The sequence below is a fragment of the Setaria viridis genome, chromosome 9, assembly GCF_005286985.2.
Source record: "Setaria viridis chromosome 9, Setaria_viridis_v4.0, whole genome shotgun sequence".
Taxonomy (NCBI): Eukaryota; Viridiplantae; Streptophyta; class Magnoliopsida; order Poales; family Poaceae; genus Setaria; species Setaria viridis.
The window spans coordinates 7,965,325-7,987,740 of NC_048271.2; the positions used below are offsets into that span (position 1 = coordinate 7,965,325).

General features: G+C 48.3%; 4 protein-coding genes across 6 annotated transcripts; 3 read left to right on the forward strand and 1 right to left on the reverse strand.

Moving 5' to 3' along the window:
• The first annotated feature begins 638 nt into the window (after positions 1-638).
• On the forward strand, positions 639-4,320 carry LOC117836470 (uncharacterized). Its single transcript, XM_034715904.2, has 15 exons — positions 639-970; positions 1,078-1,186; positions 1,311-1,375; positions 1,490-1,528; positions 1,633-1,729; positions 1,843-1,939; positions 2,057-2,123; positions 2,207-2,283; positions 2,486-2,561; positions 2,763-2,845; positions 2,935-3,019; positions 3,121-3,189; positions 3,272-3,339; positions 3,425-3,473; positions 3,662-4,320. The coding sequence occupies exons 1-15, from the start codon at positions 755-757 to the stop codon at positions 4,043-4,045; spliced, it is 1,581 nt and encodes a 526-aa protein (XP_034571795.1). The 5' UTR covers positions 639-754; the 3' UTR covers positions 4,046-4,320.
• Positions 4,321-5,700: 1,380 nt separating this feature from the next.
• On the forward strand, positions 5,701-6,807 carry LOC117839787 (oleosin Zm-II). Its single transcript, XM_034720206.2, has one exon. It carries the CDS (start codon positions 5,881-5,883, stop codon positions 6,430-6,432), a length of 552 nt encoding a protein of 183 aa, XP_034576097.1. The 5' UTR covers positions 5,701-5,880; the 3' UTR covers positions 6,433-6,807.
• Positions 6,808-8,731: 1,924 nt separating this feature from the next.
• LOC117838118 (alkaline ceramidase) lies at positions 8,732-13,730 on the forward strand. 3 transcript variants are annotated; one of them, XM_034718010.2, is made up of 4 exons: positions 8,732-8,970; positions 9,083-9,164; positions 10,085-10,439; positions 12,800-13,730. In XM_034718010.2, the coding sequence occupies exons 3-4, from the start codon at positions 10,183-10,185 to the stop codon at positions 13,314-13,316; spliced, it is 774 nt and encodes a 257-aa protein (XP_034573901.1). In that variant the 5' UTR covers positions 8,732-8,970; positions 9,083-9,164; positions 10,085-10,182; the 3' UTR covers positions 13,317-13,730. The 3 variants fall into 3 exon arrangements, with proteins under 3 accessions (XP_034573901.1, XP_034573902.1, XP_034573900.1); XM_034718011.2 differs by lacking the exon at positions 9,083-9,164; XM_034718009.2 differs by lacking the exon at positions 8,732-8,970 and having other exon boundaries at positions 9,003-9,164.
• Positions 13,731-18,493: 4,763 nt separating this feature from the next.
• Positions 18,494-22,033, reverse strand: LOC117838655 (zinc finger CCCH domain-containing protein 24). Its single transcript, XM_034718770.2, has 2 exons — positions 21,659-22,033; positions 18,494-21,334 (listed from the first exon to the last, which is right to left on the reverse strand). The coding sequence occupies exon 2, from the start codon at positions 21,309-21,311 to the stop codon at positions 19,056-19,058; it is 2,256 nt and encodes a 751-aa protein (XP_034574661.1). The 5' UTR covers positions 21,312-21,334; positions 21,659-22,033; the 3' UTR covers positions 18,494-19,055.
• Between the last annotated feature and the right edge of the window lie 383 nt (positions 22,034-22,416).

A 22,416-nucleotide genomic window follows, 5' to 3' on the forward strand; every position in this document is an offset into this window, starting at 1 on the left:
AATTATACGTGGAATTTATGCAAAATTTAGGTCCAAACAAGTTACGTATTGGATTTAGTCAGTTCTTTGCATCGAACATATAGCAGTTTAACTTTTAGTCGTTTGGGGGAAAATCACTTTGTAAAATTATTTTTATTTGCGGGTCAACCATGTACACAAAACCTAGTCACCTAGGGTTATTATATTATGCTTTTAAGCTATTGTTTGAGTAGTTACGTATTTGAAACCATCCATTGGATTCACAGCCCATCTTTTTTCCGAATAATTTAACGTTTCAACCTAGAGCTGTACTGGAACCGTAAGAAAATGATTGTATGTGTGATGGTAACTTTTTATCCCGTTCCATTCTCTCTCTTTCCATAGTGCCCGGCCCTAGAACGTTGCAATTTGTGTCTTGTCAGCCCATCTCCCGATGGGCCAGATCTACACCAGGCCCGCAACGAGATCCGCCGCCTGTTCAAAGTGGGACCCCCGTCGCGAACCCACCGCGGGTCCCAAACACCAGGCGCGTCGTGGCCCTACTTGCCAGCCACCCATCGCCCACGAAATCCAGCAGCACGCGGCTTGAGATGCCAGCTTTCGCGGCCTCTTTTTTTCGCGGGGCGCGATTACGAAAAGGCTCTTCCCGCCGGCGCCCACCTCGCGAGGAGCGGAATCCTCCTCCATTAAACCCCTCCCGCCCCCAGGCTGCCCGCCATTTCCTCCCCCGTCTCCGTTCGCGCCCTCTCTCTCTCTCTCTCTCTCTCTCTCTGTGATGGCGATGTCGCGGCGGCGCCTCTCCCCGACCTTCTTCGGCGGCCTCCGGTCCCGGGAGCTCGGCGGCGCCGGGGGATCCTCCTCCTCCCGCGGCGCGGGGCGGCTCCCCTACCTCGCCGATCTCTCCTCCGACCCCGGCGGCCGCGGCGGCGGCGTCATCGCCGTCGAGCATTCCGGCGACTCCGCCATCCCATTCGCCATCTCCTTCGGCAAGGTACGGAGCCCGAGATCCTTCCTCCATATCGCGTCCTTTGCAAAGTCAAAGCTTGCATCTGTGATTTGCGAATACCGGCTGTTTGATGAATTGTGCCATTTGTTCAGACCGCCCAGACCTCTAACCTCTTGGCCGTTGCCGACGAAGACGGGTACGTCGGCCTCTATGACACCCGCCGGCGCCTCCCGTCCAGCTCCTCGTCCCTAGAGAAGTCAGGTCGGTCCGCAACTCCTCACCCTCCACGCTCAACACGATTTGATCTAAGATTTGGACATGGTCTTACATTTGGTGGCTTGAGCAGTTTATTCCAATCCAATCTGACGCCGTGCTCTTCTTGCAGCTGAGACGAGGGTCTCCGATTGGGTTGCTCACAACAATGCAATCTTTGATGTGTGCTGGATCAAGGTAACTTCATTTGCTATGGTTCAAACAGGCCAACGAAATCTAGCATAAAAGTCAATCCTTAGGCTATGTGTACGTTTCTGACTAAGTTGCAATCTGTATGTGTTACTTGTGTAGGAGGGATCCCAAATACTGACTGCATCGGGTGATCAAACTGTAAGTAATGCAACAACGATCAAATCAGTGTGTTTAGTATGCCATCATGGTACCTATGAATTAGTTGCCTTCTGCAAAATCTCACTATGATTTTTCTTTATCAGGTCAAGATATGGAGTGTGGGGAACAGGAAATGCATTGGTGTCTTGTCAGGACACACTGGAAGCGTGAAGTCACTTTCATGTCATTCCTCAAATCCGGGTCAGTGGAGTACTGTCTAGCCTGAATTGCTGAATCAGTTCGACTTAATCTGAACATATAATCTACAAAGGCTGGTTGCAAACTCCTGTTGAAGTAGTTTATTTTCTTTGCAGAGCTTATTGTTTCTGGTTCAAGGGATGGTTCGTTTGCTCTGTGGGATTTAAGATGCGACCCTAAATCTCCAAATAGCCATGCTGAAACATGCCTCATGTATGTTCTATTCGTTATTGATACTAAATGTTCTGTCAATTAAAAATCTACAGTGATCACAAATGTTTGTAGCGATGTAACAACTAACATCATTCACTAAAATGTGCGACATGTTAGGTCTTCTGCTGTTGTCAGAGAAGCCCACAGTCCTGTCCAGAGGAGTCGAACAAGGTCTCGGGCGAAGGTACTAAATTTATGTGATGTGGATTTTGCTTGGGATGATTGTATATTCTCTTTTGTGTGTTTGCTGATATTGGTGACATTTAGGCTGCTTCAACAAGTATCACATCAGTTCTTTATCTGAAAGACGATGTCTCTATTGCTACGTCTGGAGCTGCAGACAAGTAAGTCCCTCTTGCATCTTTATTCTGCTTTGTAATTTATCACCCAGCTTCACAGCTTTTGTTTGGCTTGTATTGCATTTTCTCTGAAATTATTGTGAGATTTATTACCAGTCATTCCATTGCTTGAAAATCTTTATTGTGGAGAATTAATGTTCTGATGTTTCTAAAATACTAATCTTGTGCTTTTGTAAATGCTTGCCAGTGTTGTGAAAATATGGGATACACGGAACCTGAAAGTGCCAGTCTCCAAAAATTCTCAAGCAGGGGGGCAACCTTTGGTAAATGTCTCTACTCACTAGAAAGAATGGTCATTTGCAAAATAGAAAGGAATGATATACTATAGTACCACAAAAGCAATAAAATTGAGTGCTTCAGAGTATAACCATGTATGTCAATTTCAAACAATAACTACAGAACGGCGTGTTTCCTTATCTCAGCGTAGACAAACTCTGATCAGACTTACTGGTTCTTTGTTTCAGAAGGAGGGTGTGAAACATGGCATCTCTTGCCTATCTCAAGACTCATATGGTGCGTACATTGCTGCATCATGTATGGATAACAGGTAAAAATTAGACCCTATCCATCAGATACTACTAGATACTTTTCATGTCACTGATGAAGACTGATTTTCTGGTTGTACATTTTTTTCAGAATCTATTTGTACAGTGTGCTCCATGTGAACAAGGGACCAGTAAAGGTTTACACTGGCAGCAAAATAGAGTCTTTCTTTGTCAAGGTCAGTGGGTGACTATCTGGCTTTGGCATCCTTTAAATAGAAAACCCTGCAAATTCTAGTTTCTTAATGTGTTCTGTAACACTAAATTTTGCATCATGCAGTCTGCTATTAGTCCTGATGGAAATCACATTCTTGGTGGTTCAAGTGATGGAAATGTATACCTGTGGCAGGTACTTGTTGCATGTTCATCAACTGATTTTTTTCTTACATTCTATGTGTTACATACATGCTGATTCGTCTCCATTGACATAGGTGGATAAACCTGAAGATGACCCTATAGTTCTGAAAGGCCATGAAGGCGAAGCAACTTCAGTTGACTGGTACGATATACAAACGTGAAGACTTCTGTGGAACCCTTACTGACAATCCAGTCCTCATGTTTCAATATGAATTACCATTTTTCAGGTGTGTGTCAGAGGTTGGAATGATAGCAACATCTTCTGATGACTCTACGGTAAGTACTTGGTTAGACCTGCAAATTTTTTTTCTTGATACGTCCTACTGAAGATGGCTCCATTTATTCCCCCTATATATGTTTGTGACAATATGTTGTAGATAAGAGAACCTACAGTTTGTGAGCATAGAAATACAGCACCATATGAAATGAATTGGAACATCTGACAATTCTGTATCCTCTATCAGGTTCGCGTGTGGAGTACCAAGAAAATGGAATGCACCAATGTAAGCTCGCCAACAGCATTCCGTAAGCGGATAACTGCGCCAAACACAGAGTACCGAAGATCTGCCAGCCACGAGCGAGCTACCACATCATGGGATGCAGTTGCCTGCACCAGCACCGACGGCAAATCGCCAAGCGGCTCCCACTCTCCCCTTCAGCCCAGAGCTCTGGACTTTGGCACTCCGGAGTCTGCAAAGAAGAGAGGCTTTGCATTGTTCCAGGAGGAGGCCCTTGACACAAGGAAGAGCCCAGAGGCTCAGATGAACAGCCCCTCGTCGGTTCTGAGCCCACCGCCATCCCTGAAACGGAGAACGATCCGGGACTACTTTGCCAGTAGTGCTTCCTGAATCTGACACTGCCTGACAAGTAGCTGATCCCAAGATCTCTTAGCTGCCTTGAGGACCAGGGCTTTCTTAACTTATGTTCAGTTGTGAAGACAACTGCAAATTTTGGTAAATTCTTCTGTGAATCTGCTGGTGGTCAAGCTCATGACTGATCCTTCCGAATCATGGTTGTACATAATTTATTTCTACATAACCATCCTTATTTTCTCTTTGTATTTGTCCTCCATTGAGCTCAGTCTAACAGAATTGAAGAAATATTTCAGTTTTATATATTTTCACAGTGCATCTCCACTCTTCCAGCTAAAGCTAGCATTTCAATTTTCTTGTGATGTTGGCGACCTACTCCTTAAAAGTTAACAGCATTGTCCCTGTATTGAAGTTTGAACTCTGCATCAAGTGTCCATGACCTTGAGCATGAGCTGCCGGCAATGCCTCCGTGCACACCACCTGTTTGTCTGTGAGACGGCCGAAACGAATGCAGACTGGCCAGCTTAAATCTAAGGCCAATCATTTATCAACTATATATAATGTATGGTGACATTTGCAATGTCACGGCATAAACAATGGAGTTCCTCCCGGATCAATTAAATGGCAACAATGGAGTAGTGGTGATGTGGTATTTTCTTTTCCAATGCAACCGACTCAACTTGGAAAAACAATACTACTCCGGACAACATGACATGGCTTCCCGGCGCTCCTGTAACTATGGACGTCACGGCGTCATCAGATACCGGGTCATGTAGCTCTTTCAGATGGAAACGTCCAAATATTCTCAAAACATATTACCTGTGTATGAGGCCGTGGCACATATTTATGTAAAAATACAAAATTAATTATATCTCATTTTTAGATAAAAAATTGAAATGAAATCACAAATGGGTAACTGATAACAATATATCTTCACTGTCACACACTCGCCCTTGTTACTTAGTACAATGTACAATAGTGAAAAGCTTAATCCAATTTGCCGTTATCTTGGACACGGATTCTTTAGTGCTAATCTTGGACACAGATTCTTTAGAGTCACCAACGTGTGGATCTGGACCTATGTGTCAGCACCTTCCTTGATATAGGGCGACAAGAATTTTGATAGTTGATATAGTATAATAAGTAGAAATACTTTGATTGTCAAACATAGTAGACATTTTGCTACTGGCAAAATTCACATAATTTTCATCTATGGTTGCAGTGAAACTTCTTCTTTTTAATAGCATTTCTTTCTAGATTAGGCTTATTTCTAGAATCCATGACGATAAAATCTTACTAGAGATAAAATGAAAATGCTGACGGCAAACTAGAATCCACATCGCAGCAGCAAAACCAAAAAGGTTGTTCTTGCCCTTACTGTGCATATATAGTAGAAACTCCATTGAAGAGACGGGTGCGTGTGTATGTACTTGCTCATGCCACACTCTATCTTGTTTGAATTCTACCAAGCTTGTAGCTACGGTAAATATAATTCAAATACAAAACCTCCTTGCCCACACCAGCCGCGCTAGCCGACTTGATCACCGTCTGGCGTCTGCTGTCTGACGCTGTCCATGCACATCTGCACACATGTGTACACCCCTTGCGCTGGCACGCACACACGACACAGCTCCCGTGGCCCTGACAGCCAGGGACACCGCGCGCGGCGTGCCGTGTCAGCCCCCTCGACCGGTGTTCTCCATGCAGGCCTCCACCCCGGCCACGTACCCCCTCCCTCCACATACGTGTCGCCGCCCTCGCCACCTATATACAGCGACCTGGACGGGGCCTCTCCACTTCACTCCTCTTCTTGCATCCTTGCAAGCTCTCTTCCCTGCAAAGGTCCTTGATTCCAACCGGCAGCAGCAGCAATGGCGGATCGCGACACACGCGGCGGCATCTACGGCGGAACCCACGGCCAGGGCGTCGGCGGCGGCGGCCGGCCGGTCGGGGAGCAGGTGAAGGGCATGATCCACGACAAGGGCCCCACGGCGACGCAGGCGCTGACGGTGGCGACGCTGTTCCCGCTGGGCGGGCTGCTGCTGGTGCTGTCGGGGCTGGCGCTGGCGGGCTCCGTGGTGGGGCTCGCCGTGGCCACCCCCGTGTTCCTGCTCTTCAGCCCGGTGCTCGTCCCGGCGGCGCTGCTCATCGGGATGGCCGTGACGGGGTTCCTCACGTCGGGCGCGCTGGGCCTGGGGGGCCTCTCCTCGCTCACGTGCCTGGCCAACACGGCGCGGCAGGCGTTCCAGCGCACCCCGGACTACGTGGAGGAGGCGCGCCGCAGGATGGCAGAGGCCGCGGCGCACGCGGGCCACAAGACCGCGCAGGCCGGACATGCCATCCAGAGCAGGGCGCAGGAGGCCGGCGCCGGAGGAGGCGGCGCCAGCACCGGCGGCGCGGGCGGCGGCAGGGCGTCGTCGTAAGCGAGCTATGGTGCTAGTACTACGTGCGTGGATGCAGCAGAGGGTCGTGGAATGCTGCGTTGTTCAGTACGTCGTGTGCCCGGGATTTGCTCGCCTCCCCGACCGAGTGTGTTGGTAGCCTGCGTGTGGTGTGTTCGTACGTGCTGTGTGCCGGTGCGCGTCTGTGTTCCTCATCGCTCCAGTTCGGAGCTGTGAATAAGTAGCTAGGGGAATAAGTGAAGTGTCTGGGGAGAACGTCTGAGCTAGACCGCTAGCGCTAGTGTGGCTGGGCGCTGGGCTGGATATATATGTTGTGCATCAGCGGTGTCATGTGTCATCTTCTGTTACGGAAAGCATTGGTGAATATATGTCTCTTTGCTGAATAATTTCGTCGGATTTGTGATGCGTCTCTCTTTGCTCGATCGTTTGAGTCTTCCATTTCGATCCTGCTACGAGCCCCGTGAGATACCACTATCCGAGCTGAGCCTAAGGCGATTTTCTAGTCCTTAATCCTTAACATAAATAAACAAAACAAAGAAGGGACAGATTCCGTTGAAAATGGAAACGGGGAGTAATAGAGAGATACAGAAAGGAAAGAACAAATTCTGCTGAAAAGAAAAAAAACAAAAAGGAGAGAGAATTGCTATTGAACATTCGGTTTGAAAATAAACTTTGATGGAATGCAAATCCTGCCGTATATTGTTAGAATTTTTGCGACTGTTTTCACTACTTTTCGGAGATATAGAGTATTTGAAAGGGTTGGGTAGTTAGCACGAGGTAGGAGCGTAGGATATTTTCTCGATAGTCGCATGATTTGAGCAGTTAAATAAAAACTAGACCGGCTCTTCTGCTTTTGTTTTCCTCCTGCTATTAAAATTGGTCTTTTGTTCTTGCCCTACCCTGCTTTGAAGTGTACTCCGTAAAATCATACTCAGTACTTATAATTTTACTTTTATTTTCCCAACTTTATGATTTAATCCTTAACTATTTACGAATTAATGTGATTTTCTTAGTGATTATATTTTTGCTCTTATTTTTCCAATTTTTCACAAATTTTCTTCCATACTCCGTAATTATAATTTTGCTCTTATATTTCTAATTTTATGATTTTATCCCAACTATTCAGAAATCAATGACATTTCTTTCTAGTTAACCGTTAAAATATACATTTGAAGTGTACTCCATAATAAGATTTTGCTCTTATATTTTTAATTTTGTAGTTTGTCTTCAGTTATTTACAAGTTAATGCGATTTTACTAGTTAAAATAGGACAAAGATTTAAAGATCAAGTGTAAAAATCCAATTGACTTTATGAAGGGTAAAATTATGAATTTTTTTTAAAAAAATAGAAATGCAGTTGCACTTGGATAAGATAAAAAACAAAACCAAAAGATTATATTTTAGAAGATGTAAATTGGCATATTAAAAAGCATTCGAAGATCAATAGTGACATTTATGTCCCTATTGGCTGCCACCAGCATGACCAACGAAATGCCAAACATTCAGACCTACGTCAAAGTTTCAACAATTATCTACTTTATTAGATTCGTAGGTCTAGATGTAAAATGCTATCAATCCTATGTCAAAGTTTTAACCGATGATCGTTTACTTTAATCCCAGTAGGTCTAGGTTTTGTGCTAAATTTCAAATTGGAGCCACTTAGCTTGAAGCCTTAACACAATATCATTAAGGTACATCTCGAAATTCATCTCTGGAGGATAGATCTGCACCGGCGGAAGACATGCATGTGCTGATGGAGGACAAATCTAGCAACGATCGGTTCGCTAGCTGTTGCTGCACGGATCGATCGTCGGTGGCGACGGGCCGACGGCCATGTCCATCCAGAGTTTGTGGCGATTGGTGCATGTGTTTATAGAGGTAAATGTGTATGAATATAAACTTTTGCGGATGCGCTGGATTTTTTCAAGGAAAGAAAAGAAAAGTCTCGACAACCTCAGAATTTATGCGTTGCATAGAAAACACAAAGGGCAGTGCCAAACGGGCCGTCGCGTCGGCGCGTGTGCAGCCGCAAGGCTGATCCGCGCCGCGTGAAAGCAGCGGCGCGGCACGCCGTTTCGCACCACCTGTGAGGCTGTGAACCCGCGGCACCCTCCACCGCGGATGGACCACCGCACCACGCCTCTCTCCCCTACTCGTGGGCCCAACCAGCGCGCACCAACAAAGCGGGCCGCTGACGCTGAGCGCCACCCACACCCTCCCGTGGGCCCCCCCGACGTGTGGGCCACCGTAGTTCAAACCCGCACCGCGTACCACCAACGTCGTCCCGGTCCTGGACATCGAAACCGAAAAAAGAAAGAGGGAAAAAAAGAAAGAGGACAAGAAAGAAAGGAAAAGAAAAGCGAAGGGAAAGCCAGGAGAGATTCGATCGAGCGAGCCAAACCACCACGGGCCTCGCCGTCTTCCCCCCTGCTCCCTCCCATGCCCTAGCAGCGAGCGAGCGAGCACGCGCGCGGCCGCAGCCTTCCAGCCAGCCAGCGACGGAGGAGGGAGGAGCGAGCGGAGGGGGCGAGGGAGAGCACCGTCCAAGCCCAGCCCGAGGTAAGAGGCAACTCCAATGGAGGTCCTTCTTGAACCCTCACCTCATATCTGAGGGCCAAAACATAAAAAAACATATTTCTTCCCCCCCCTCGACTCTCACTCTCACATCTAGGAGGCCCTTCTCTGAACTCTCATCCGGCGGCGACGACGGCGGCCACCCCTCCCGCGCCTCCGCGCGCTTTTCCTTTCACCAGGTGCGCCCAGCCCCGCCTCGCTCGAGAGTAGCAACGCCGCTCACCCGAGCCGTTTGTTTCCTGCTCGCCGATGGGGTCCTGCCCCGGTCGTATTCCTGCTCGCCGATGGGGACGGGCGGCGGCCGGCCCCGGCCCTTGCGCCGATGGGACCGGCGGCGGCGGCCTGGTCCGGCCCTCGCGCCACTGGGGGCCGGCGGCGCCCTGCCCCGCCGTCTCCGATTCCTTCCCCACTTCCCCCGAGTCGGCGCGATCAAAACCCTAGCCGCGGATCCTCCTCGCGCCGTCCCCGATCCGGCGGGTTCCTCCGCGTCGACGGTCCGCGGACGATCCGGATCCTGGACGTATGCGAAAGGGTTCCCGCGATCGGTAGTTTGCTAATTGCGTCATGTTGTGATGGTTTGATCAATGCCTCCCGCTGTGGCTTCCGCAGATCTGTTCCCGAGCGTGTGCCGGGGGGATTTGGTTGGGACTAATAGGGCGGGTAGGTAGGTTCCGGGGCTTGGGGATCCTTGAGGGTTTGGAGTTCTCTCGTGATCTGTGGAAGCTGGTGGGTTCCGTTGTGAGAGAGTCTACGAAAATTGGTTCGGAGACTAACCTTACACATGTTGTTCTCTCGTATCGACGGGATTGTAAGGTGTGCTCGTCTAGCCCTTCCCAAGGAAATTGTTTAGTCCTTGTGGTGTTGACTTTGGACTTCTTGCCCTGGAGGGGCAGTTTCAGCGAGCGTCTTTAAGTTAGTGCTATGCTAGAAGACCTGACTTGCGGATGCGTGATTTATCTTGCTATATATCTTTGATCTATTACAGTTTCTCTACTGTTAGTATGCTGGATGCACTGTTTTTGACATCTTGAACGTGAGGAGTGTATTTCCACTGCAATTGATCAAATGAGCCTAACAAAATTGCATATTATCTTTGCAGGTCTTCTCTTCGGTGTGCTCATGATTTAGTACCAGCCATATTGACCTCCAACTCTAGTGACACAGGCTGTTGCTAGGGTAGCAAATCAAGAGCTAAGAATGGCGGATTCAATGGTAGCGAGCTTCTGGGGGCCTGTTACATCAACAACTGAGTTGTGCGAGGAGAATTATGCGCACTCATCATACATTGCAGAATTCTACAATACCATCTCTAATGTCCCATGTGTTCTTTTGGCGCTTATTGGGCTAGTGAATGCTTTCCGCCAAGGTTTTGAGAAACGATTCAGTGTCCTGCACATATCCAATATGATACTTGCTATTGGGAGTATGATTTTCCATGCCACCTTGCAACACGTGTAAGTTCTCTTAAATTAAAAGTTGTATATGTTTCTGTGAAATGCCATTTCTAATCTTGCGATTACCAGAGTTAGCTACTTGAGAAACTATTATAGACATAATTCTTTTCTCCAATGTGCTTGATCGAGTTTTGCTCGTTATGGATAGGCACTTTGCATTGGTTTTGGTTTCCATGTTAAACCTTCATTTGGAGTTATTAAGTTACCTATGTTTTTTCATCTTTGTATTAAAGCTAGAACTGCTGATACCATTTTGGGAAAGGGTCAATTGCTGGCTGTACAGCATTTCTCCCTCTGGTCGCTTTGTGTGAAAAACTGCACAGAAGATTAACTTTCATCTGGTTATAAAAAAATATCAGCCATTAATAGTAATGAAATTTGTAATTTGTTACTTTTGGATTTGATGCTTCATTGATAACATCTGCACTCTTTTCATCTTTGCTTTTCTCTGTAGAATCATAGATATATGGAGCTCATGCCAGTGGTTAATAATTTTATTAAAAAAATGTCCAACTGTTGATTTGCTCCTTTTCTGCTCATGTTCTTATCTATAATATATTCTTTTGGCTCAAAGTTGAAGATATCTGTCTTCTTGAGTTATGTGGAAGATTCATGACTGTTGAGTGCAGCATATTGTAGGTTTTTACCTGATATGGGTAGATGAACTTTAGAATGTTGAGATATGTATTGTAAATTACTTGAGTGAACTTTACAAAACCATGTGCATTTTGCGAAAACCACAAAGGAACTACTGATTTGAGAATTTATTTTGCAAAGCATATTTTAGCTCAATGTGTCATTTTGGGCCATCAGGTGACATGGAACATGGCATCGTTGGGCCCACTAACAGTCTCATGTAAATTCTTGCCCCTTTTGTTCCGCATGTTTCCTAGCTTAGTCATCAAATGATTTGAGGCTGTGGCCAGTTGGCTCAGGATGTAATGTTTGCACTGATCTTTAATTTTTGTGCAAAAAGGTTATAGCTTACAACAGTTTTGTTACTGCACAAGCTTTCTCAGATATTTTCTTCATTGACAACAATCCATATTCCAGAGTGTTGTGCCAACTTCTGGCACAGATCTTTTGGATGCATTCACGATTGAGTTGATTTCCATGATCTAAACCCTGAAAGTCTAGCTCCGCTGTCCAAAATTTGTAGCTTGCAATGTAAACAGAGATACTTCAGATGGTCTGTAAAACATTTGTTTATTGTTTAGGTGTTAATTTCTTTTATTCTCAGTGTTTTTTTTGTTATGCTATGTTGTTTATTTATTTATCTTTTTGGGAATTCTTGGGTTTGTTATGTGAGAATGGTCCATGATGATCTACCCCTAAGTTAATGGCTCCCTGGATCCACCAAACACAACTTGCATAGCATGCGCATTTCTACAGAAACTGCCAGAAATGCATAGTTGCTGACTTAACATATTTCTTCTCGTGTTTTGACACATATGGTTCCATTTCTGGCAATATATTGATGCGCTTGCTCAACCATCATTGGGTCATGCCTAGAATGCTGTCTGATGTAAATGCTCTTCGGAGTTCAGTGATAAACCTCAGCATTTACATAGGACATTTGTTAAAAAGATTTTCTTATTTTATATTTAGTTATATGTGCTTTTACTCAATCTTCGGAACCAGTTGTGTGGGGTAGTAGCTGGAGCCTCAGCTCTCCACAAGCTCCTTTTTATGTCGCTTGCTGCAGAATCTTAGTGGTCTCGCGAGGTGGGCTGATCATGATCGAGAGGTTAATTTATTGTGGTGTGTCTGTAACCCTTGATCTAGGTGTGTGTGGGGTGTGTAAGGGAGGGGCTTTCTTTGTCCTCTCCTTGTACATTCTGTACATCTCATCTCTCATAATGAAAGGACACGCAGGTCTCCTGTGTTCGAGAAAAAAATGTGTATGGGGAAGACTTAAGGTAATCTAGTTATCTGTTGTGGTGGGTCAACCAGCAGCTTCAGTCAAGGGATCATTTTGTGTAGTATTTGAATGACAGCAAAGCACTAGCAACACTTGATCTTTGCCATACATTTGACTCAACATGAGAGCTTATTGACATTGGGACTGATGCATAAATTTAGATTGCTTTCCTGAAAATTTTAGAATCCATACTTGAAACTGAAAGGTTACCCTACCTTTTAAGAGAGAAGGGTTGAGAAGGGTTGTACTTTTTGAGCTATGCTTGGTCGTCGCCTTTTTTGGCGCACTGCACTTTCAGCTTACTGCTGGATATTTTTCATGAACTTCCTATATCTGTGTCCTGTTTAGTCATCTTATACTTTATTCGCTCACGTTTACTCTGTTTTATGCAAAATGTTCTTTATGGTAATCTGCTCCCTTTTTATGTTTTGTTTTCCAGCCTACAACAGAGTGACGAGACTCCGATGGTGTGGGAGATCCTCCTATATATGTATGTCCTTTATTCACCGGACTGGCATTACAGGAGCACCATGCCTACATTCCTTTTCCTATACGGTGCTGCCTTCGCTGTAGTTCATTTCTTTGCCCGATTCCAAGTTGTATTCAAGGTGCATTACATTGGCCTCTGCCTCCTCTGCATCCCTCGGATGTACAAGTACTACATACAGACGAAAGACGTGGCTGCAAAGCGGCTTGCGAAGCTGTGGGTTCTTACGTTAACCCTTGGGACTCTCTGCTGGCTAGTTGATCGCATCTTCTGTAAGAAGCTTTCACACTGGTATGTCAACCCGCAGGGGCACGCATGGTGGCATGTGCTTATGGGCCTCAACTCGTACTATGCAAACACATTCCTAATGTTTTGTCGGGCTCAGCAACGTGGCTGGGAGCCACGGATTACCCATCTTCTTGGATTTTTGCCTTATGTCAAGGTCCAGAAACCAGAAAAGAGGGAATGAGTTCTATTTATGTCGAGCACTGATGCTATTCAGTCCGCCACCAGTAAGCTAATGTCCCCCAATGTGTGCAGACAAGTTGTGGCATTTTTGTAAATGGGCATCCAAATGATTACGGAATATAAATGTTCTGATGTCACACTAGATTTTGGTAACTTAAACTGACACCTGTTTTGTACCATACTTAATCGTCAAACAGAGATTAGTTGGGAGTGTTGGTGTCCTAGTTTTGGTCATCTTCCTTTTTGGTTTCTTTGCAGTTGCCTTTTTGGTGCTAATAGGACTGAGTCTTATTTATTTGTTTGTCGTTGAATGGAGTCCAGTTGTATTAGTTGCTACTGTGCATGGAGATAGATCCATCCATATGACCATTGATTCTTTTGACTGATGTTACCACACCGCTGGAAACTTTCTTCAGTGGAGCTGTTCTTGCCTGTGATGGTTGTGGTACTTTTTTGTGCGCTATGCCTGCAGTGAAGCAAGCCTGTTCGTGGATGGCATTGGATGTTTGTTTGGGTAGAAATCTGGCATGTTAGATGAAATCTCACATGAATCTCACCCAGTCACCCTCGTATTATGGCTTCTGTGCTCCCATTGCTGAAAGTTGAATGGATCGTCTGGTAGGGTGGGCATGGTGCCATTTTAATGTTACGGGCAGATGCGCTCGTTGATGGCTGGACCTCATCTGGGTATTCCAGTGTCGCTGTACAGCAGCGTCTTTAGAGTTTAGACCATGGCAGACTCTGCTTAATACTCAGTGATCTGTTATGAAAAGATGGCAGCTGGGATTCACCGTCTATTGGCACGTCTGCGTGCTGTGTGATTCATTTCGCTTGTTTTGTAACACAATTTTTTGTTTGCAGCTCTTGTAGTGTTATTCTTTCAGTCTCATGTGGATGTCCTCAATCTTTGAGTTGACTGTATCCTGGCGCGTTGATCTGTTTCTGAAACCAGCGTTGTTGTGCTTGATTCGCGTTGCGTCGGCCCAGTTTCCTGTTACTCCTGTTGCCACCGCGAATGGCCACCTGCGCACGCACGCACGCCACCCTGCGGTGAGAGGTGATGCCCTGTGTTAGTACGGCAGGCGGCGCCACCCGGTTGGCCAAGGTCCTCCGGTGAGCTGTGGGCTCTAGCGCTGTCGGAGCACGTGCTCTCCAACCTTTCTACGCATGAGCTCGACTGCTGGTTCCGGATCGTCCACGTGCGCCATGTCTCCATGATCAGCACTCCAGCAGGCCGGCCGGCAGCCGTCGCCAGCCGTGTCTTCCACCGCGGTGCCCGCCATGCCGGTCCGGTGATCGCTCGCTCCTTAGACGAGCCGTCCATGGCAGTACCCCGTAAACGAAACACCGAGACCACCCAAGAAGATGAACAAAATCCCAATTCGATGGCTGAGAAAGGAGAAATTGCTGCCGGGGGTGGACGGCAAACGAAATACCGTCCACCGCGAGATCAGGGCTAGAGAAACGTAAAAATCGTGGCAAAAATCACGTAAACGGGGCATGATGCTATTCAGCATCACACGAAATTTCAGGCTGCCAAACGATCCGTGCTGGGAGAAAGAAAATAGAGAAATTTCTGGAGAGAGCTGTCGGTAACGAAGTAGCGACCATCTTCTGTCCCGGACTCCAGGCCCGCCACCCCTCGCCACGGGACGTCGCACCCGGAACACGCGGTCGATCCTTCAGTGCCTTTCTCCTTCCTCGCATGCGGCGTGCGGCAGGCAGCCAGCAGGCTGCTGGCACCGTCGCCGGCAGGGGCCAGCCCAGGAGTCAGGAAGGCGGTGCTCCCCGTCCACGGCGCGGCCGTTTCGCTGTTTATAAGCATGATCCGGAGGACTGTAGAGCGAGGTTGCGACGAGACGAGATGGCTACGAGCGTTTGCACCACCCAGGTTACAACCAACGATCAACGATCACCCCATCCGGGCGAGGCGCTCACCTTGGCAACGCGTTTGCTCCACCCTTTTGACATGGGCACGACGCTGACGGCTGACATGACATCGTCCTCGAACGACCAGGTTGAGCTGGGTCCTCCTGTGAGCTCTGGCGCTGTCGCAGCACGCACCCCCCACCCTTTCTAGGCATGAGCTCGACTGGCTGGTGCCGGATCGTCCACTGGTGGTCTCCTGCCCTGCGCCAGCAAAAGAATACTCCACTTTCATTGTCTGCGGCATGCCAGGCCCGACGACCCAATGTATCCGTCACGTTCGGTTTGCACGGCGTGGCCACGTAAGGCGCTTCGCCGCCGCCGCCGGCGGCGGCGGTCGGGAAGAGATCGTCGAGCTTTCTGAGGGCCGCACAGGCCCGACAATAACGCGTGGTCCAGACCTCCATGGAGCACCGGAGCAGAGGGCAGGGCACGCGCCGGCACGGAGCGCTTTGAGGCAAGGTGCGCGCCGTCCTGGCGAGACCGCGCGACGAGACAGGCACGCGCCGCGGGCTTGGCCACCAGCAGGCCAGCAGCCGTCGCCAGCCGTGTCTTCCAAGTTCCACCGCGGTAGCCGCCATGCCAGTTTGGTAATCGTTCGCTCCTTCCACGAATCATCCATGGCAATGCCCCGGGGTGGTCAGTAAATGAAACACCGATCGACCTCCCAAAAAGATCAACAAAAATCCCATTTCGATGGCTGGGCGGACGCGCAAAAATCACAGAAAAAAAATGCATGTGAGCGGAGCATAGAGGCCTTCATCAGCACGCGAAATGTCAAGAGTCCGATTCGATCTTTGGAGCGAGAAACAAAAAAGTGAATCTTTTGCAAGGGTGGACGGTAAATGAGATACCGTCCACCCCTGGATCCCCAAAAATCGCAGTTCCACGGCGCCTCGTATGCGCTAAAATCACGAGAAATTTCATGTATTCGGGGCACGAGGGTAGGCAGCATCACACGAAGTTTCACCCTCCGAAGCGATCTGTGGCGGGAGAACGAGAAAGGAGAAATTGCTGCAGGGGGTGGACGGTAAACGAAATACCGTTCCACCCCTGTTCGTTTCAGCTTATTTAGCCAGCTTATCAGCCACCAAACAGTGTTTTTCTCTTACAACAAATCAGCTGTTTCAGCTTTTCAGCCGGTATATAAGCTGAAGCGAATAGGTCATATTTTTTTTGCAATTTCTCGTGGCAAAAATCACGTAAACGGGGCATGATGCTATTCAGCATTACACGAAATTTCAGGCTGGCAAACGATCCGTGCTTGGAGAAAGAAAATAGAGAAATTTCTGGAGGGGGTGGACGGTAAACGAAATACCGTCCACCCCTCGCCACGGGGCGGGCGCACCCGGAGCACGTGGCGTCGTGCTCGCACACGCGCTCGATCCTTCTGCGCCTTTCTCCTTTCTCGCGCGCGGCAGGCAGCAGGCCGGCACCCTCGCCGGCGGGGGCTACTGGCTCGATCCATCGTGAGTGGCGTTAGCAATACCATTTGTTCTAGGCCGCCTCCATTATCGCGGCGAGCAGCTAGGAACAAATGGCAGCTGGGATTCACCACCGCTATTGGCAGATCGCGTGCTTTGTCCGTAACGCTTCCCGTCGAACAGTCCCCTTGATAGGGCACATGCCGGAGATGGAAGTGCAGGTAGCAACCCACCCAGCTGCCCATGCCTCCGGCACGTTGTCAAGGCATGGTCCTTGCGCCCCCGTCGTCTGCTGCTGCTCTTGTCCTCCGGATGGGGATCCAAAGTGGACCATGGCCGGGAAACTTCATTCTTGCGCTTTCCGGGCGTGGGGACCGTGGAATGGAAGCGGCGCAGTCGTTCAATTGCCCCGGAGGCCCGGACCTTGGCTGTTACGCTGGGAAATTCGGGGGTACTTGCTGCAGCAAGCGACTGTAGCAGCATCTTGAAAGCATATTTGTCAGTTTAGAACCTTTGGAAGAACTGGAGGAATTTGTCGTGACAATTTTCAGGCGAAAGCACTACGGTGTAGTTATCCCCGGATTCTAAAAAGTATTTGGGGTGTGGCTTTGCAAATAAAGGGAAAAAAAAAGGAGATCGGCGGCATATTTCAGTGTCAAACAAGTGGATTACTCAGGCGGACTTGAAACTCGGGCATTACTCTCTTTAACAAAAGAAGGCATAGAAAAAGTCGCTTGGCTTCTCTAGAAGATTAGAGCCATGTGTTTTCCTGACTTTCTGTTATGCGCACGGGCATTAAGAAAACGCAGGAATCCTGCCGCGGGTACGCGTCCACTAACACCGGTAGGAATTCGAATCACGATCTTGGGTGGGGATAGAGGAGGATAAGATTCCAATCTCGCAGGAGCACCTTTGCTAAACTTTAGCACATATCATATTGGATATTTAATACTAATTAGAAGTATTAAATATAGTCTAATTATAAAACTAATTGCACAGATGAATTCTAATTCGCGAGATGAATCTATTAAGCCTAATTAGTCCATGATTTGACAATGTGGTGCTACAGTAACCATTTGCTAATGATGGATTAATTAGCCTTAATAGATTCATCTCGCGAATTAGACTCCATCTGTGCAATTAGTTTTGTAATTAGCTCATATTTAATCCTCCTAATTAGCATCCGAATATCCGATGTGATTTTGCTAAAGTTTAGCATTTAGTATTCAAACATCTCCTAAAATATTCCACGCACGACCTCACTCTCACATTTGGCAAATCAAAACGCGCCAGGAGAAACTGAACGCAGCCAAGACCCACTAACCAAGCCATCTACCAGTCAAACACATGCTCCTTCCGTTCCCGCAAAACTTGTTTAGAAAATTTTAAACAAGTAGCAATGCTAAAAGTCCAAAGTATCCTGATAACTCTTCTTAATCGAATGAATTATCAATTCTTAATCGAATGAATTATCAAGTAGAATTATTAATTATGCACGCACGTTTGTAGTAATTATAGAAATAATCGATTCATTAACTGAGCTACCGGTATTACGAGAGTCGTTGTTGGATGATATGAAGTTATATAAATATTTTTTGTGGGATAAATTTTGAAGTTAAATGAACAGTTTTTCGAAACGGAGGGAGTACAGAACATCGCACGCGTGCACAGGCGAAGAAGGTGATCTTCCCCACATTGAGCTCAGCATCCACCAGTCTCCACCAACAGTTTGCAAATTGCAACTCCCCGGAATTTCACCGGATACGGTGGCCAAATACAGGTGAATATAGTTCGGATGAATAAGGATTGCGAGACTAAACAACAGCAGTAAGTTCAAAAACAATATTACATTATTGCAAATATCATCCAAGGGGATTATGCAGGCCTCAAGGTCTAACCAAAACAAGGCTGCATGATAATCCGCGACAATTTGTAAAGGGTGAAAAAAAATACCTTTGAACTTGACAGGACTACTATAGGATCCCAAGTAACCACTTACACCATCAGTACATCAAGTATCAATATCATAATGAACAAAATAAACACCACTAGGGAAAGGAAAGAATTCTGGCACGGCGAACAAGCCTTCTTTTCTTAACAGGGTTAATTAACAAAATAGAGAACATCTGATCGATGAACTGATGCTGCCGGGGTGCGATTCTACCTGGGTTGGCCTTGGAACAACCCCAACTGAGGAACTTCACTCTTTAACCTACTGGAACCTCAATAATGTATATGATTTACCTCCAAAATTAAAGAAAACCAATCTCTGAATCACCACCTTCAGCTATCCATCTTTGTTGAATACCTCAATTGACGGGGAAAAAAATACTTCGAAATCATTAGACAAGAATATAGTATCCTCAACACCTTCAAGGCTCATTGCAGGCCTATGTTGCTAGACTACCAACTTGCTGATCAAGCTGCATCTGCTCAAGCAATGCGCCTATAACCGCAGCTTGGTCATGTCCATCCAGCTGTGTGTTCAGACCAGAACCTTCGCTGTTGTTCATGCCAGGAGGCATTAGCGGTGAGGGTCCAACAGAGTTAATGGATTCAGCCATTGTAACTTGCTTCTCTGGTGGAGATTCCTTAACCAGTGTATGTACCCAAGAGAGATCAGGGTCATCACCACCAGACCTCAGCTCAAAGGATGATGAGCGGCGGAGCTTACCCAATTCTTCACCATTCACGCCCCAATCCGGTGTTCCTGAAGGAGATCCCCACTTGGACCATGATGAGCTTAGAGGCGAGCCAACAAGAGCTGATGCTCGTGCTGCACTAGGCCCAAGGTCACGAGAACTGAGACTCCTCATTGTCTGCTGCTGCTGCTGCTGCTTCTCACGCTGAACAAGAGCAGCAGCTAGGTGGGAGTTCATTGGGGAACCTGATTCGACACATCGTGGAGACATCCGGCCAGGGGAGGACATCCCAAGTGATGCTTGTAACAGGGATGAGTGTGAAGGCAACTGCTGGTTGTCCACAGCCTTTGGTGAGTAAACTCCAGTGTTGATTGGAGAAAGCAGTGCTTGCTGCTGCTGCTGGAACTGATTCAGGATAGCAGCCTTGTGAGAAGGTGAAAACATAGCACCTTGGTCAGCATTACTATACCTCGGGGATGAGACCATCTCGGCAGAGAAGAGATCATCCAGGTTTGACGGATTCAGGGACTTGGTTCGAGCAGAGTGGTTCCCTGTGGATGAACTGAGACGTGAATAGCACAGATCATTCATAAGCTGGGAATCAAGATCCTGCATCAGGGAGTAGTCATCGGCAGGCATATCCCTTGCACTAAGTGATGTTCGGAGCCTGCTCGACTGAAGGCTGCTGCCAGGAAGGTGTAATGTTGGAACATTTGGCTGCTGCCACCCCAATGAAGGGGGCATCCCATTGCCTGAAGGGGACATTGGTGGGGTAAATGGAGACATTACCGCTGAAACCGATGATGGGGAACCAGGCATCAAGCCCATAGCTGCAGCCATCTCCATTGCAGCTGTTGCTGAAGCCCTTGGGGATGGTACAGCTGATCCAGTGGAGACATACAGTGGGCGGAGCTCATCAGTTGTGTGGGCAAAGAAACAGACACGCCGGTTACAGCTTGTACCATCCTTACAAAGCCGTGTACGGTACTGTGCTGGATGGAGCCAGCACTCAAATACTCCATGAGCATACTCACACATGTCGCCGCGCCGGCACACACCCTTCCTGAAGTCTGGGCATGGCACACAACTGTAGTGGTATTTGCGGGGGTCCCGGCGCCGAGCATTCTCTCCTGGGTGGACAAAGGGGCACTCGGTCCAGTCATGCGAGTATGCCCGCGAGCAAGGGCGGATCTTGAACGAGTACATGCGGAACTCATCTGAGGCATAGATGCTGTTCTTGATATCTGGAAGGGATGGATCCACTGGATATTCCTTCTTCTCCGATGTCGCAACCCTAGGCAGGTCAGCAAACTTTGTCGTCATCATCACAGCAGCAGATGGTGAGCGTGCATCCTCCGCGGTGGGGGATGAAACGGGTGATGAAATCCAGTTGGTGGACCTTGTCACCACCCGGAGCATGCCATGCTCAGACTTCGGGCATCCAAGAAGATCTTGGAGGGCGAACTTGGCGTCAAACATCTTCGGCAGCACAGAGATCACATCAGCCGGACGGCGCCCAGAGTCGTCCGTGGCGTCAGCGTCTGCCCCCGCCCCGAGCAGCAGCTTGACGGCCTCAACCGCCGTCCGTGAGCCACCAGAGGCGGCGCAGTGGAGGGCGGTGGTGCCATCGGTGCCGGAGCGACGGTTGACGTCGACGGACGGGAGGGACACCAGCAGGCGGAGCGCGGCGAGGCTCCCGTAGGTGGCGGCGACCATCAGCGGGGTGCGATGCTCCAGGACCTTCCGGCGGCCATACCAGAGGCCGGCTTCATCGGCGGCGGCCGGCGGCGCGCGCTCTAGTGCGCGGCGCAGCCCCTCCGCGTCGTCGTCAGCGGCGAGCTCCAGCAGGCCGGCGAAGGCGTCGTCCGTGTCGACGGTGAGATGCCTCGCCATCTCGGCGACAGCGGCCGCCGCCGTCGCATTCTTCCTGGGCGTGCCGGCCGCCAGCGGGCCGCCATCGACTCCTGCCGCAGGGGACGCAGAGATCGGCATGCTGTTCATCATCGGGACTCCTCGGATTGGAAGAACTGAAGCGGACGACGAGAAACGGAACAGCAAAAAACCAGTCAAGAAATCAGTCAAGCAAGTCATCACTAGAGCAAGAAATAGAGTAAAAATCCCACCAAATCGGAAGCAACATGCTACACAGACGCTACAAAAATGGAAGGAAGAAAGACCACACCACAAATCCCGTAAGAAAAACACCTGAAATCTCCCCCCCCAAAAATCCAATCTTCAGCTAGATCAGGATCCCCACACCGAGCTCACGCTCTCCGCCGGCCAGAAAAGGCAAGTGGATACTACTCCCCAGCAGATCGGAGCAAGAAAGAGGAAAGTCCAGGGAAGCCTACCTGTTGCGAATCACAGCAGCGAGTGATGCGGCGAACCATCTCAGCACCGAACCGCCGCGAAGATCTCCGGTATCCCCATCCGGAGCAGGGGGGATCAAAACGGGAAACCGCGAAAGATCGAGAGGAAAAGCTGCGAGCTTGCAGCCGCGTCGTCCGGGAGGAGGCAAAGATAGGGCCGATCTATCTATCCGGTTCGCGATTGCTGGGGGAGGGAGAGGAGACGAAGAAGCTGCTGGGGGTGTGAGAGACGCCGAGGGAGGAGAGAGAAACAGAGATGTGCAGTAAAAAAGGGGAAAGTGAGGAGAGAGAAACGGAGTAGAGAGAGATGGGGGGAAGTGGGAGTCTCCGGGCTCTCGGCTTCTCGCTGGAGTCCCCCTTCTCTCTCTCGGCTTATCTGCAGGCGGCAATTAACCGGAGGTAATTAATTGGGGGCAGAAACTGTCAAACGGATAATAAATATATGGTTAAATAAACGAGTGGTGTGGTGCGCACAGATTTAAATCCCTTCGATTTGATAAAGTTTGGTGCAGTAGAACACTGTTAACATTCCATGTGCTATTTTAAGTGCATGGGTACAACCTTTGGTTTTCTGACGATTTGGTGTGTGCTTTTATGTTGTGATAAATCGTTGATAAGCCATTTTGATTAGGGTTGGGTGTATCTTGCACATGTCTTTGTTCGAGGACACAAAGAGGCAATACTGGAAGTTAGGCAGGCTACATTAGAATGTTCACAAAGTTACTAAAAAGACAATAGTA

Excerpts from the sequence above, each read along its gene's own strand:
- LOC117836470 (XM_034715904.2), top strand. The coding sequence starts at position 755 with ATGGCGATGTCGCGGCGGCGCCTCTCCCCGACCTTCTTCGGCGGCCTC. Across the intron at positions 971-1,077 it reads TCGCCATCTCCTTCGGCAAG|ACCGCCCAGACCTCTAACCT; the intron begins GTACGGAGCCCG and ends CCATTTGTTCAG. Across the intron at positions 1,730-1,842 it reads ATGTCATTCCTCAAATCCGG|AGCTTATTGTTTCTGGTTCA; the intron begins GTCAGTGGAGTA and ends TTTTCTTTGCAG.
- LOC117838118 (XM_034718010.2), top strand. The coding sequence starts at position 10,183 with ATGGCGGATTCAATGGTAGCGAGCTTCTGGGGGCCTGTTACATCAACA. Across the intron at positions 10,440-12,799 it reads CATGCCACCTTGCAACACGT|CCTACAACAGAGTGACGAGA; the intron begins GTAAGTTCTCTT and ends TTTGTTTTCCAG.
- LOC117839787 (XM_034720206.2), top strand. The coding sequence starts at position 5,881 with ATGGCGGATCGCGACACACGCGGCGGCATCTACGGCGGAACCCACGGC.
- LOC117838655 (XM_034718770.2), bottom strand. The coding sequence starts at position 21,311 with ATGATGAACAGCATGCCGATCTCTGCGTCCCCTGCGGCAGGAGTCGAT.